The 16,766-nt window shown below is 40.6% G+C and overlaps 1 protein-coding gene across 1 annotated transcript in view; it reads right to left on the bottom strand.

Annotated features, from left to right (window-relative positions):
- Positions 1–16,766, bottom strand: part of LOC137431759 (uncharacterized) — a 132,735-nt gene that overhangs the window by 74,387 nt on the left and 41,582 nt on the right. Inside the window, exons 15-24 of the mRNA XM_068123448.2 lie at positions 14,159–14,203; positions 13,979–14,032; positions 13,837–13,881; positions 13,239–13,292; positions 11,538–11,636; positions 3,019–3,063; positions 2,535–2,633; positions 2,298–2,351; positions 2,070–2,177; positions 1,240–1,293 (exon numbers count right to left, since the gene is read on the bottom strand). Of these exons, the coding sequence (XP_067979549.1) occupies positions 1,240–1,293; positions 2,070–2,177; positions 2,298–2,351; positions 2,535–2,633; positions 3,019–3,063; positions 11,538–11,636; positions 13,239–13,292; positions 13,837–13,881; positions 13,979–14,032; positions 14,159–14,203 (657 nt within the window). The remainder of the gene's footprint in view (positions 1–1,239; positions 1,294–2,069; positions 2,178–2,297; positions 2,352–2,534; positions 2,634–3,018; positions 3,064–11,537; positions 11,637–13,238; positions 13,293–13,836; positions 13,882–13,978; positions 14,033–14,158; positions 14,204–16,766) is intronic.

Raw genomic sequence — 16,766 nt, 5'->3', positions numbered from 1 at the left:
AATCTTTCCCTTAGTTGACAATCATGTGATTGGGAAATGTCATAAATCTCTTGGCTTGAGCATGTGTGGCTTAGTGGTTAGGGTGTCGGCTTGGGATCCTAGGATCCTGGGTTTGAATCTCGGTCGATCGCTAAATTAACGCCAGCGGGGTTGACTCAGCCTGTCATCCTTCCGAGGTCGGCAAATTGAGTACCAGTTCACTGGTAATTCCCTGTGTGTCGCAAGAGGCGACTAACAGGGTTGGCGGCAGGAAGGGCATCCGGCCGTAAAACATTGCTTCAAAAAGGGGACCATGGTGTCCGGAAAAGGCCAACCCCCGCTCTGCGGGGAAAAATGGCCTCTAAAGGTGGTTCTTGAGCATATGTGTCCCACTCCCAGCACTTTCCCTTGTCATGGAGAAAAACATTTAAGAGCTATAAGTGAGAGCTGCCAAATACTCGTCCCAGTCCCACTGCATTCCCATATAGGTGTAAGAACATAATCTTCAGAAACTTGAATAATTGCAGTATGTTGGATTTTTCTGATCTGGTTGAGATGGCCCTTTTCTTGTCATGGAATATATTCCATTTATACTTGTAAGGGCTTATTATGTATTGCATGTATGTATGGAGTATAATAAAAAGGAAGTGAGGGCAAACAAGGAATGGGTTTTATATTAGATGTCATGCGCTGTGTGTATGTGGTTTATGGAGACTTTTCATACTTACATTGGGTTGATTATTGTCAGTAAAGTATTTTATATTTTTCTCTTCTTCTTCAATAGCATTCTAATTTATCTTATATATTGTTTGTTCTTCCTTCTATTTCACATCTTCTTTGTTTTTTTGTTTTTTCTTGCTTTGTTACTTACTCGGCATATTCGTTTGTTCATATAATTTTTTTTGTTTGCTTAGCAAATTTACATTTAAATATATTTTTAAGTTTTATTAATGCTCTTGCATGTTCTTCGGGGGTTTTCTGCACTTTTAACATCTGATTTGAGTTATTTTGTAAGTACAAAATAATAACAACAGCAATAATAGTAAAGAAAAAAAAAAAAAAGCATAATATTACCAATCTTGGCCAGTTCAGCATTGAATCAGGATGAGTGAACGAAACAAACGATTGTTTTGTCAATTATTCCAATTATTCGATTATTATTCATTATTCATTCATTCGATCATTATTTGAGATGAGTCAATTATTTGTCAATAAAGTGAATCTGACTATCGTCAGGATGAGTGAAATTGATACACTTACCTTTGGTCCAATAAGTCCATCTTGGCCTGGGAAACCACGGTTACCTGGTGACCCCTGTCAAAATGAAACACATATGTCAGAAATGGAATGCACTGATTTTATGAGGTCTTTCGGAATATTTTATTACAATGTGAACACAAATTTAAAACAAGAAAACTTCAACAACCCCGAAGGGTTTATTGTATTCAATCATCTTCCATTACTTTTATTACCTCCTGATGTTTTTCTTTTCTCCCACTTCCTTCCAAAGCTTTTAATTCATAAATATGTTCTCTTTTCCTTCCTGTTCCCCTTTCCTCATCATTGCCCATTTCTTGCATTTCCTCAAATATTTGTTTCGATAATTTTACCTCCATCCCCTCTTCCTTGGGATATGTAACTTGCAAAAGTATACGCTATCATCACTCACAGCATGCACCTTGAATTCATCCATCAACTCGTGAAATGATTTGTCCACACAACACAGCAAAGGAAATAACCGAACTGATGACGTGGAAATGAAAAGATAAGAATGGATAAATACAGATAGTATATGGGATTTAAACTTGGGTTCTGAGGTTCGTGAGCTATTTGTTCAGATAGCAACACTAAACAGGCCCAAACTGTTATAATTCAATATTGTTAAAATTATTTTAACAGTACATTTTCCCACCAATTTCAAGAGCTTTAAAAATAATTATTTATTATTCCAGAACTTACACTATTTCTAAACTATTGGACATGAGGCGATGAACATGTGAGTGTTATTCTTGCTTGTATAAGATATTGTTCTAAAACAAGACAATTCACAAATTTAGAAGATGTTTGTCGACTGTTTGGGATGATCTTACCCGCTCGCCATTTGGTCCAGGTGGTCCACCACTTCCGGATTCTCCCCGAGCACCTCGCTTTCCTTCCTCACCAGCAGGACCAGGAGGACCTTGAACACCAGCTGATCCCTGGCAGGAAAATTGGTTCAGAAAATTTAGAGTACTATTCCCGGCGTTAGGCCCGATCTATCACTGTAGCCCATGATCTTCAGGAAGCATTTTGTTGCCACCATGAATGTGCTCACTTACAGGTTCACCCTTGGGGCCAGCTTCACCCTTGAAGCCAGGAGCACCTGGGTCACCCTGCCGTGCACAAAGTTCACAATGAAACGTAAAGTTCAAGACATGGCACGTTCATGTTTCTATTTTAAGTGCTGTGATTGAAGGAAACTTAAATTTATCCCCCCCCCTACATCATGCTTTTAAATGGCCATTGAAGTATTGCAATAAAACAAAAAAATAATAAACTGTGTCACATGCACTTACCTGTTGTCCTTTCGGACCGAGAGGACCGCTTGCACCCTGAGAGCCAGGAGCACCACGGGGACCGGGAAATCCGGGAGCACCAGCAATTCCGGGAGATCCCTGAAAGGTGGTATAAAGAGGTAAATCTTAATGGAATGAAGATAAAGTTGTGTTCGCCTATGAATGGCTGGTCTAACTCCAACACGTATCAGACAGCATGCCCTTTTACACATTTGGTGCATATTTTACAATTGTCTCAGAAATCATTGAGTAATTACTGTTTCATAGTTACATACAGAAAGCCACAATTTTCACCATACAATATATTATGATGATGAATCGGTAACTTTGGCAATCAGATCTGAATAAGGTCCTTGCACACAATGGCACAAATAATATTTAAAGGAATCATAGGCAGACCCTATTTTGGAGCAAATTCAAATGGAAAATGCATTAACTTTTACTTTTGAGGTACATATGTGCTGCCAAATTATTGTGTACTTACAGCAGAACCCTTAGCTCCAGCAATTCCATCAATTCCAGGGGTTCCCTGCAAAAAAAAACAATTATAAATTGATTCAGATATAAGTGATGAATCTGAAATATGCCTTTCGCAGTCATGCCTGTTTTTTACAGTCAAGAAACATGTCTGTTTTCTATGTGTCTACTGTATTAGACAAAGGTTAAACATGTTGGATCTTTTTCGAAGCTACAGTGATTAAGACTGGGGTAGAGGAGTTTGTACATAAAGTACAAGCATTACAAGTGCATTCGGAGGTTTAAGCTGACTTCCACATTAAATAAACGACAGAAGTAGACAACTACTGTTAAATCAATATTATATTTCAGATTTTAAACTGGGATTCACAAATCATAAGCAATGCGCTGAGATTGGAACAATAATAGACCAACCTGAATTTTAAGATGAAGGTGTTTCCTCTTTGACTGAAACTTTATCACATTACCCAGTGCTTTTAGCAAAGGCCAAGTTAATTCACAGAAAATTACGTTTTAAACGGGACTGAAAGAGTGATACTGTATCATGATTACATCGGGTTTATACGTAGTTAACAGAATATTGGGGCGCAAGAATAGAAACTTGACTTGTTGTTCTACCACGAGGGGTGAAGCTACATTGTCTTTCTTGATCGTTTCATTCGAGCTGTTGACTGCAGCCTAAACTACAATTAAATTCTTGTTGAAGGGTGCAGGTGAGCCCTGGCAGGTGCCAGCTCCAGCCATGCTGCCAGCTAATCTGCATGCATATATGAGGGTAAATGAAAAAGTAAAGGGAATTTTGTGAATACATTTTAATAAAAAATTCCCTTTACTTTTGGATTTTCTCTCATGTATGGGTATATATATATATATATATATATATATATATATATATATATATATATATAATATATATATATATATATATACATATATACATACATACACACACACACACACACACACACACACACACAAACACACACACACACACACACACACACACGAGGTCCGACATGAAAGTTCCAGGACTGATGTTTTGTCTCGACAGGTGGCAACACTGGCTTGGGTTTCATAGCTGGACGTGCATAGTAATGTTCCTAACAATAGTGTGTTAGCCGGTGTATCAATCGGTTGTGTTTTGTAACAATGCTGGAGTTTTGGTAAAATTATATAAGTGTTCCAATCATGTTCTGAAAATGAACTAAATATTATGGAACAGAGAATCATCAAGTCTTTCGTAAAACTAAACAAAATTGGCACAGGCATTTTGGACAAGTTGAAGTTGGTGTACAGGGAATATGTAATGACAAGATCACATAGGTTTGAGTGGGCCAAGAGGTTTGCGGAAGGGAGAATCGTCTATGTAAATGTGTACTGTGGTGGCAGAGGGTATTACATTTTCCTTTTTTTTTTTACATGAACAACACTGCAGTTAAAGCACTCTTTGCACTGGTAAATTTGTCCTATTTTCCCTCCCCCGCCTCCAAAAACGGAGTGGGCTGTCAAAGCCTCCCAAAAAAAAAAGAAAAAAAAGTGTATATATAGATATCCTCTCCCCTCCCCCTCCACATCCACTCCTCTCCCCCCTACCCCAGGTATTATATATATATGTATGTATATATATATATATATATATATATATATATATATATATATATATATATATATACATATATATATATATATATATATATATATATATATATACATATATATATATATATATATATATATATATATATATATACTCGAACTTGGACAACACATCATACAAACCCATGTACACCTAAGACAATACCACCAATCTCCAAATATCACTGCTTCCTTTGGTGGAACATTGCCTTTTATGGTCAGGGTGGAAAACTCCAGTTTCCCTTGACATCATTAACCGAGGAGTTTAAGGTGGTGAGGGTGTGGGAGTTCATGATGTTGTGGGATTCAAGTGATGCAGTGGTAAAGAATGCTCTCCCAGAGAAGAAGGGAAGTCGGAAGTGGATTGCAAGAGCAGAGGTGGATGAGATGGAGGAGCAGTTGCAACAGGAGGAGGTCATGGGGATGGTACAGCACGGGAAGCATGGCTTGGGGTGGATGAAGCATGAGCGATGGGGAAAGGCATGTGTGAAAGAGAGGAGTAAGATGGTTGAGAGGGAGGTGAGAGGAAAGGAAGAGGAGGTGAGATATGTGAAAGCAGTCGGACAGGCACAGAAAGGTGCTTGGATGAGGTGGGAAGGTGTGCGGGTGAGGATATTGAAGTGGCAATAGATTTGGAGGATGGAGCCAATATTGTTGAATAGCCTGTTGCGGGCAACGTATGATGTGCTTCCGTCACCAGTAAACTTGAGATTGTGGGGGTTGTTGCAGGAGGAGAGATGTTCTTTCTGTGGAGGTTTGGGAACGGTGCAGCATGCACTGAGTGCATGTTCAGTAGCATTGGCAGCAGGACAATACAGGTGGCGACATGATCAGGTGCTGGCAGTGGTGGTGCAGATGGTGCAACAAGAGGTGCTGAGGTCGAGAGAGAGAAGAGTGGAGAAGGAGACTGATGGGGGAGAGGTGTGGTTTGTCAAGGAGGGCTAAGTGGTAAGAGGTGGAAAGAGGAGGAGGTGGAAAGCAAGAGGGCTCTCAGATGCTTGTGATTGGCAGGTGGTGGCAGACCTAAAGCCACAATTGGAATTCCCAGAGGAGATCTGTGTGACAAGGTTGCGGCATGACATTGTCATCTGTTCAGGTGCAACAAGACAGGTCATCTTAGGGGAATTGTCTGTACCTTGGGAAGAGAACATGGAGGAGGTGCACGAGAGGAAGAGAGGAAAGTACAGTGAGCTGGAGGCAGAGTGCCGGGAGAAGGGTTGGCGAGTTTCGTGTCAGCCATTTGAGGTGGGGTGTAGAGGGTATATATATATTTATATATAGATAGAGGATGTATATAGAGGGTATATAAAAAATATATATTTTCCGGTGTGTACCCTGGTTAGAAGAGATACACCGTATCCCTGCATGTCGTAAGAGGCGACTAAGAGGGTTCGCATCAGGAAGGGCATCCGGCCCTAAAAACATTGCCTCAAAAAGAGAACCATGACAATTACAACTACATATGGGCAGGGTACAGCCCGAAGTGGAGATCGGTTTCTGAGGTTTGGGACATGGAATGTAGGGACAATGACAGGGAGATCAGGAGAAGTGGTGGAAGTATTGGTCAGAAGAAGAGTGGACATATGTTGTGTGCAAGAGATGAGATGGAAGGGAAGTGGTGTGAGAATGGGTAAGGGTAGGCAGGGACAGAAATACAAGTTTGTGTGGCAAGGGTGACCGGAGGGCGGCGTGAATGGTGTTGGTGTCCTATTTTCTGAGGAGTTTGTAGACAGTGTGGTGAGTGTGACTAGAGTGAGTGATAGGTTGATGATGGTGAAAATGATGATTGGAAAGCTCTTGGTGAAAGTCATCTCAGGATATGCTCCGCAGGTTGGTCAGAGCGATGAAGAGAAGGACAAGTTCTGGTGTGCGATAGAGAAGTTGATGGAAAACGTGAAAGATAAGGAAGTTGTTGTGGTAGGAGGAGACCTATATGGACATGTGGGAAGGAGTATGGACGGTTTTGAGGGAGTTCATGGGGGTTACGGATATTGTGTGAGAAATGGAGAAGGTGAAAGGATTTTTGGAGTTTGCTGATGGAGCTGAATTGTTGATTTGTAATACTCAGTTCCAGAAAGGGGATAATAAGCTTGTTACATACACGTCAGGTGGGTCAACGACAACCGTTGACTACCTGATGGTGCGTAGGCGAGATAGGGGGCACCTCCGGGACACAAAGGTGATCCCGGGGGAGGAGGCTGTTTCTCAGCACCACTTGGTTGTCTGCGACATAAGGGTGAAAGGTGCGAGGAGAGCTCGGCGGGTAAAGTACCAACCGAGAATGAAGGTGTGGAGGTTGAAAGAGGTGACAGTAAGGGAGGCATTAAAAGAGAGGCTGAGTAGGGTAGAGGATGATGTGGTTGAGCTTGAACGTGGTTGGATGTCAATGAAAGATAGTCTGTTGGGAGCTGATGGTGAGGTATGTGGATGGACAAATGGACCACCGAGGCACTCGGAAACATGGTGGTGGGATGATGAAGTTGGAAAGAGGATTGACGAGAAGAGGAAGAAGATCAAGGAGTGGCAGGAGGCGAAGGGTACAGGAGCAGAAAAAGCAGAGCATGAAAGTTATAAGGCAGCCAAGAAGGCTGCAAAGAAAGAGGTAGCAAAGGCGCAGGAGGTATGTAGGAAAATGTTCGGAGAACGCTTGGATTCGGAAGAGGGTCAGAGAGCGGTGTTCAGGATTGCAAAGCAGAAAGCGAAAGAGAGGTGTGATGTGATGGGGGTGAGTTGCTTGAAGGATGAAGTGGGACAAATCGTTGTGGACCCAGATGGAATTAAAGGAAGATGGAAAAGATACAGACTTGGCATTTAATATGAAATATTGTTTTTTTTCTTGACTTGGGTTTACTTTCTTAACTCAGTATATCAATCTGGTGAGTTTCTTTTACACTTTGGTGATTTATTTGTGAAAAGAACCATGTCACTGATTGTCTGTCGCAGCAAGAAGTCAACAACAGGATTATACCACAGGTGGCGTGGCAAAATGTATGGACAGGTGCATTTGATGATTGGCTTCACAGTCGGGTATACAAGGGTTGTTGCGTTCTTTATTAGTGGAAAACAACTGCTGCACGTCTCCAAAAGTTATTGCCGCTTCCTCTGGAGATGGTCCGTCAACTCGACAATGCTGTTTGTCATGGAGTGGTGGCTTTACGAAATTACGGCATGAAACAGCGTGCTATTGCTCGGCAGTATGGCATCACTCAAGGTCAGGTGTAAAAGATTCTGAAACGAAATGCTCAGAGGGGTGTCCCTACTCCAATACCGAGGCCAGGACGTCCCCGCAGAACCACAAGGAGGGATGATCGCCAGCTGCACCGGTTAATCCGCAATGGCCGTACCAAGTCAGTTAATCGGCTTAGGGCTGAGTGGCAGCAACTGACAAATGTGCCTGTATCCAGAAGGCTAGTCAACCAACGACTGGTTCAAGCAGGCTATCGTGCCAGGCGTCCCCGGAGAAAGACACGCCTGACCAGACAACACCGCCAGCGCCGATTGCAGTGGGCCAGAGAGCACCATCAATGGCAGCCAGGACACTGGAATCACGTGATCTTCAGTGACGAGTCTAGATTTCTGGTCTATCGTCAAGATGGCCGCTTCCGAGTGCGCAGACAAGTGCATGAAGCCTACAACAAAGATTGTATAGTGCCAAGAGTCAAAGCTGGAGGTGGTGGGGTGACCGTTTGGGCTGCTTTTCATGCAGGGGGCAAAACTGACCTGGTTGTTCTGAATGGAAACCTGAACCAGTTCAAGTACAGGGCCATTCTGGAAGAAACATTGCTTCCATTTGCTCGTGCAGCCTTTCGAGGAAACTTTGTCTTCCAAGATGACAATGCATGGCCTCATCGTGCTCGCATGATACAACACTTTCTTGCTGACCGTGGTGTAGAGCATATGGAGTGGCATGCCAGGTCCCCGGATATGAATCCGATAGAGAACTTGTGGGCAGAATTAACGCGTCAAATCGACAACTTGGACCAGCAGCCTGCCTATGTGCGTGAATTGCAGCAGACTATTGTCACTGCATGGCAAGCGATTCCTGTCCAAACCTTGGCAAATCTCGTGAACAGCATGCCTTGACGTGTACGTGCTCTCCTGAATGCTCGTGGGGGTTACACGAAGTATTGAACTGTAATTTTACTGTCCGTCATCCCAGTCGTAATTTAACTTTTGTTTTTGTTAAAAAAAAATTTGGCTAATGTGCAAAATAAAGAGATACTTCTGGAAAATGTACAGAAGTTTAACACAGTACTGTCCATGAATTGAGTTTGATATCAGTTTATATCACTTTCAAGGATCAATTTATTTGTTTCGAAATGTCAAATGTGGTTTTTGTTTCTTTTAAAGGTCACATTAACAAAATCTAGAATAATTTCAACATAATTCCAATGAACTTTTGGTTCTAAGACATCTTGAAAAGTAAGTTCACCCCCACAAAAAAAATATTCCACATTAAATGCCAAGTCTGTATATGGAAATGCTGTTGAATACAGAGAATGAATGGGATGGCAACATCGAGAGTAACCCAGTTTTAGGACCGGCAGAGAAGATAACTGAGAAGGAAGTTGAGGAAGCGATAAAAGCAATGAAGAGTAGAAAAGCGGGAGGGCCGACGGGAGTTGTGGGAGATATGTTGAAGGCAGCAGGAAGTTGGGGTGTGAAGAGAATGACAGAGATCTGTAATCTGGTGGTGAAAGAAGGCCGCATTCCAGTGGATTGGGAACTGAGTACCCTCGTCCCTCTATACAAGGGGAAAGGTGACCATCTGGAGTGTGGCTCGTACCGAGCGATAAAGTTATTGGAGCATGGAATGAAGGTATTGGAAAGGGTGTTGGAGAGGAGGATAAGGAAGAAGGTGAAGATCGACGAAATGCAGTTTGGATTCATGCCAGGAAGAGGAACGACAGACGCGCTCTTTATTGTGAGGCAGTTGCAGGAGAAGTACATGGAGAAGAGGAAGAAATGGTTTCTTGGGTTTGTTGATCTGGGGAAAGCATTCGATAGGGTTCCACGCAAAGTAGTGACATGGGCATTGAGGTAGTTAGAAGTGGAGGAATGGTTGATCAGAGTAGTGATGGCAATGTACAAAAGAGCGCGCACAGCTGTAACGACGAAGGACAGAAACAGTGGTGAGTTTGAAGTGAAGTTGCGAGTGTATCATGGGTCGGTACTAAGTCCACTACTATTTGTAGCTGTGACAGAGTTGCTGGCTCGGAACGTAAAGGAGGGTTTACCGTGGGAGTTGTTGTGTGCATATGATCTGGTGTTGATTGGGGAGAGTATGGATGGACTGAAGGAGAAGATGAACAACTGGAAGGAATGTATGGAGGCAAAAGGTCTGAAGCTGAATATCGGAAAGACGAAGGTGATGGCAAGTGGTAAAGCATGTGGTGATGTGGAAAGAACTGGGAAGTGGCCGTGTGCTGTGTGCAGGAAGGGTGTCAGAGTGAACTCCATTCAATGTACAATGTGCGCTGAGTGGGTTCATCAAAAATGTAGTGGTCTGAGAGGTTCATTAACCAGTGTGGCAGCTACATTCAACTGTAAGGTGTGCACAGAGGGAGCTGCAGATGGAGGAAATTTTGAGTTGGATCTTGGAGACGGTGTGAAGCTGGAAGGTGTGAAAACATTTTGCTACCTCGGAGACATGCTGAATGGAGAAGGTGGATCAGACTCGGCAACAGTTGCTCGAGTGAGATGTGCATGGAAGAAGTTTCAGGAACTGAGCGGCGTGCTGATGTGGACACATCGACACACGTGGAGTGTCGTTGAAGCTGAAGGGAAAGGTGTATGCTGCATGTGTGAGAAGTGTTATGATTTATGGGAGCGAGACATGGGTAATGAACGTAGAGCAGCATGAAGGCTGGAAAGGGTGGAAATGCGAATGGTTTGGTGGATGTGCGGAGTATCGTTGAGAGAGAGGAAGACAAATGATGAATTGTGAAAGATTATGGGAATAGAACCTGTGATGGATGCTCTGAAGAGAAACAGGTTGAGCTGGTTTGGTCATGTGTTGAGGAAGGATGAAAGTGACTGGTTGAGAAGAGTGATGGAAATGAATGTAGAAGGAAGTGGAGGACGCGGAAGGCCGAGAAAGACTTGGCTAAAGGTGGTGGAAGAAGAAATACGGGCAAGGGGGTTAACAAGGGGAGATGCAGAAAATCGGGCAAAATGGATAAGATTGTCAAGGCTAACCCCCGTTCTGGCAGGAAAAATGGCCTTAAAATGGCTGTTGTGGTTTTTGCATATATATACTGTATATGCTGCGTTTTCAGCATTTACAATGTGTAGATGGCCTTCAATTCTGTCACATGAGAATTCATGTTTTTGTGACGCATAAATATACAATATATTGATCCTTAATCTATGAAGAGCTATACACTTGCCTGGGCCTTTATTCTGTCTGTATTGTCTTGAATGGGTGTTGAAATACACCCACTATTTCGTCAGCATTATCTCCTCTCGATTTTAAAAAATGGTGTCTTCCATCTTTATCATGCAAATGACCGTCCGCATGTTAGAAAAACAAGTAACGTCATTTCAAGATGAACAAGATTGAACATATAACAATGCTGGGGTATATAGACTACAGTAGATCTGAGATTAAACGATTCATATTAAAGTAGATCTGTTTGCAGACTCACACTCACTGACACACAGACAGAATAACCTCTCCTGTCTCTCCGGGAATGGGTGAGGCTCAAAAAGAGCAATGAAGGAAACCTACTTGAGGACAGTTGGACACAATGCAAATGAACCCGTGTGTATTTAGAAAGAAAAAAACCCATAAATGAATTAATACAATTTGGAGATTATTTACATATTACCCATGCAAATAGCTCAATGAAGACGAGAAAGAACGGTAGCAATTTATATTGTTTGACTCACAGAAGGACCAGCAGAACCAGTAGTGCCAGGAGCTCCGGGCTCGCCTCTGGAACCTTGTGCTCCCTCAGGTCCACGGGCACCAGTTGGACCGGCTTCTCCCTAGGCACAAAGAGCCAGCACAGAAAGTCAGCAAAGCATTCAAGCAAAATTTTTATTGTGAAATATCATACAATAACATTTGTATCTATTACTTTGGGACATTTTGAATTGTAGTAATGATACTGAAATATCAGCATACGCCTTTGAGATAGGGGGTCACTCTTTGAATATAAAGTATTTTGTTATCAGCTAAAGCAAATCAAATTTCCTAGAAATATCATCAATGGATATAATGAGGGATTTATTTAATAAAAAAACAAAATATGTAGAATGACTAATAATAATAAAAACATTTTTTATTGCCTCTTCAATTACTTTTAATTTCAATTTCTGTCTTTGTAGTATATCGTTTTGTCGGTTAATAATGGTATGTTAGTGACATCGACAGTAGTTGCTATTTTGCGTGCAAAATATAGCATGATTCTTGATGCAGCACCTCTTGCTGAGGTCTCACCAGGAATGGGAGTTTTTCCTCTGATTTGACAATGGATGATATGAAACCCAGGACCAGGTAGGTTAGAGGTGAGTGTGGCGGCAACGAAGTAATGTTAGCATTTGCCTATTATTTCCATTTAAAATTGTTATCCAATAAATTTATATTGTTAGAAATGTTATTTTTTATTTCACATAAAAAATATTAAGCTCCCCTGTGAAAGTGAAAGTCAGTACTGAAAGATAAACCTTAACTTTTTTCGTTTCCCTCGTAGGGAAATTGCACATCTCTGCTATATTTTATTGCGCTCAAATATGAGCTGAGCTTACACTTAAACAAGTGGTGATGTTTAAGAGGTATGAGCTCAGGTTGTAGACGGTTCCATAACCTCATTACTTTGGTCAAAACCAATCATTGATAGGCTTCGTTTTAAATGGAGCTATATCCACTTCCACATGTGGATGTGGACTTGTCTGGCCTGATTCCCCATAGATAATCCATCCATATTATATCAATTGATACTGTGTTGTTGGTTTGTCTTCTTCCTGATGCACATTCCTACTGTAGGTCTATCAATGAGCTCTGCATCCTGAACACAATGCATTATGACAGCAGATATATATATATACATACAATGATCTTTCTCGAAACTGCTCAAATTATAACAGTTATGACCAGTACTAATAGTCATGGCTCTCCAATTTCCAATTTCCTTGTAGCTATATCACGTGATAGAGATGTGAGATATATAAAAGCAATATATGGTCTCATCATTGAACAAAACCCAAAGTTTGATCCTGCAACTTTGATCAATTTTTATGAACGAATGGCTTTGTGGTTTAGTTATTGTTGTTGTTGTTTAAAGAAACAAAATGAGATGCATAAAATGCATTGTTGCTTTTGCATTGTGTAGGGCTCATCATAGCAACTTGTAAATGCTTTATGATATCTCACAAAAAAAAACAATAATTTGTATGACAAAGCATCAAAAGGCAAAAGACAAACATAATGGTGTAGTATCTTAAAAAGAGGAATCAAAAGGCAGTTCAATAGTAAGAGCTAAATCCATACCTATATGTAACATTTTAACTCACGACGAGATGGATCTCTGAAGGAAAATGACAAAAATGTCCAAGACAAGAATAACATGAATGCATTACTAGGCTCACCTTAGTACCAGGAGCTCCAGGGAAGCCAGGAGCACCAGATGGACCAGTTGGGCCCTGCAGAAAAAGAAAAGATACTTGAAAAATGATAAAAGAATAAAATTATCACTTTTAAATGATAAAAAATATTGATAAATATTTAAAATTTAATAAAATTATTAATATTCTTTTATCATAATATTTTTAAAATTATTATTTATATTATTTATTATTTTATTATTTATCATAATTTTATCAATAATTCATAATTATTAATATTCTATTAATATTAATAATAATATTAAATATTTTAATTATTAATCTTCATTTTTATTATAACATTCCACTTTATCAAAGTGGGCACATCTTTATCAAAGTGCGCACATCAAATGGGCACATCTTTTGGCATAGTATAAAGCACCTCTTATAGTGCCGACATACAAAACTGGGATGCATGCAGGTCGAATTCACATTTCAGAGCATTTGATAATATATTAAATCATAAGTAGCAATTATGCAGCAAAGTCACGGCAAAACTATTCCCAGTTCACTTAATATGACTTTGAGTGTATTATATTTCACTGGGGCTTTAAAATGACAAAGCCAACTCAATAATACTCACAGGAGGTCCAGCAGGTCCGGTAAGACCATCAGAGCCACGTGCCCCCTGTTAAAAAAAAAAAGGTATTACAAACATATCTCGTGTGTCTTGTCAATACATTTTGCAAAAAGTACTGAAATTAAACAGATAATAAAGCGCTCACCGCTGGTCCAGAAGATCCTGGACGACCCCTCTCGCCGGTAAGTCCTCGAGGACCCTGTATGTGACAACACAATTCAATATCAACAGGTAGTAGTTGTAAGGGTGTTTTATATTATGGAACATTTTACCAAACAAATAAGATGGCTGGAGTGGGGGTAGAGGGTGAGGTGTTGATGATCACCATTGGGCCTTGAGCGCCATTCTCACCAGGAGAACCGGACTCTCCCTAGAATAGGAAAAAAAACACATTGAAGGAATACATGGAGAACTATTTCAGCTTTTGTATCAATGGCTAACAGAATTTATCTGTAATGTATATAATTGCAGATGTGTGTGTGTGTGTGGTTGTGCATGTGAGTGTGGGTGTGCAAATGCATGTGTGCGTATGTGCGCGAATGCCTTTCTGATTTGGAATTCTAGTGTTCTTATTTTAATTGTAGATGGTGGTACTACTCATCATCATCATCATCATCATCACCATGATGGCATCTTATTGGTTATTTAAAGCATAGAAAAGCCAATGTATTGCTTCAAGTGGTGTTGTTTACAGGTAAATTGACATGTGTATTCATTCAATACAAAGGTCAGCATCCAGGGAAGAGCTGGACAACACAGGATAGCTGGTACGCATATCAACAACAGAGTAGAGGCAGGTAGGGAAGGCAGGTAGGAAAGCTCAAACAAACAAACAGCACAAGCCTGTAAAAGCTTAGCTCCAAGGTAGAATTCGAGGACAGAATGAACAAAAATAGAATTGAGATTGGAAAGTTGTCCATGAGATTGTGGTAGATTTGTTTTTGGGTCTTTCTTTTCTGGTTTAGGCTGCTGTCATCAGCAGGTTTCCTGAACTTCACAGTGTGAATATCACCCAAACCATCACAGTTATCTGTGAAAGAAAGGTGTGTCGGACGTGAAAAACCTCCCCGGTACTTCTCTTCAGATGAAAAGGTCTTTGTCAAGCAATATAATCTCACCTGGCTTACTAAGTTGACAGATATTGTGTTGTGTTGGCCTGTGTTACAATAACATAGTGAGATTAAAAAAACAACTGACCTTCACTCTGCTTTACAAGTCTGGTATAATCCAACACTACAATCACGTGGTAGCACCCTGTGGATGCCTTTGATGACTCGCATAAGATGATCACATTGTATGAGCCTTTAAACACCTTTCATGTCACGCTCTTCAAAGCCTTCCAAGACTAGATGGTGGCCTGGCCTTCATGTTTGCTCCCCAGAACATCGGCTGCATTCAAATCATCATTATATTCCAATGACCTCGTGAATGTTTCAAAACTGGCCCAGACATTGTAAAGACTCATATCAAACTTGGTCTTGGTAACTACGCCACATTAAAACCAAAACCCAAATATGCCGACATGGAGCTGAGATAAGCCAATTCTTCAAATGAAATAAACAAAGATGTTCCCTCTATCTATGCAGTGCTCCTCTCTGCTAAAGTATTTCTGAATGAAGTTGATGTTGAGTGCATTGTATAAACTGTAGCTAAGGAACAGCATGCACACCAAGGAGGCTTCAACGCAAATACAGGTAGGCAATTTCAGTATCGATTATTTATCACACACAATGACAATCATCTATCTTGGCATAAAAAGTGTCTTTTCCCCTGTTCTTTAGTTACCCACAATACATTTTAGTGTCAGTGTGAAAATGCATGTGAAATGGGTGGTCACTTTGGAGGCAGCACAAATTATTTGCCACTTTCTCGGTTACAGTCTCAATTTAAAAATGCAATTTTGTTGCTGCAACATCTAGTGGCATGTCTCGATGAGAAAGAAATATGAAGCTGATGGTCAATTTTGCTTGCATTTCTTGCAGAGAGGAGTACATCCTTAAATGAGTACATCCTTAAATGAGTACATCCTTAAATGTACAGTTTGTTGGTCGAAACTGGGCTTGTAAAATACTGCAATGGGACAACTATTTATTACACATAGAAATAAAGCAAACCTGTTATCTTCAATATATATGTATATATATACTACGATGTGTGTGTATATATAATATATATATATATATATATGATGTGTATGTATATATATATATATATATATATATATATATATGATGTGTGTGTTTATATATACTAGGGCATGCCCGTACTATATATATATCTAAAATTATATCCCCCCCCCTCTATTTACATGAAATGGTTTGGTCCATTCGCAAAGCCAAAGCGAACGGCTTGCGAGTACGGTGACAATCCCCCCCCTCTATTTACATGAAATGGTTTGGTCCATTCGCAAAGCCAAAGCGAACGGCTTGCGAGTACGGTGACAATCCCCCCCCCCCCCCTCTATTTACATGAAATGGTTTGGTCCATTCGCAAAGCCAAAGCGAACGGCTTGCGAGTACGGTAGAACCGCCCCCCCCCTCTATTTACATGAAATGGTTTGGTCCATTCGCAAAGCCAAAGCGAACGGCGAACGGCTAAATCGCCATAGCTCGGTAACTACTTCTCCGATTAATATGAAACCTTGAAAAGGCACATCCTCAGGTCCCCAGCAATATACCTGGCAAGTTTCAAGTATATCGGACCCGTGGTTGTCGAGAAACAGCGGTCACAGACAAACAAACACACAGACACACACACACACAGAGATTACTGGAATTATAGATAGATATAATATATATGATGTGTATGTATATATATATATATATGATGTGTATGTATATATATATATATATATGATGTGTATGTATATATATATATATATATGATGTGTATGTATATATATATATATATGATGTGTATGTATATATATATAT

The sequence above is a fragment of the Myxine glutinosa genome, chromosome 7 (assembly GCF_964187855.1).
Source record: "Myxine glutinosa chromosome 7, kmMyxGlut1.1, whole genome shotgun sequence".
NCBI lineage: Eukaryota > Metazoa > Chordata > Myxini > Myxiniformes > Myxinidae > Myxine > Myxine glutinosa.
This window is presented reverse-complemented; position numbering and strand designations above follow the sequence as displayed.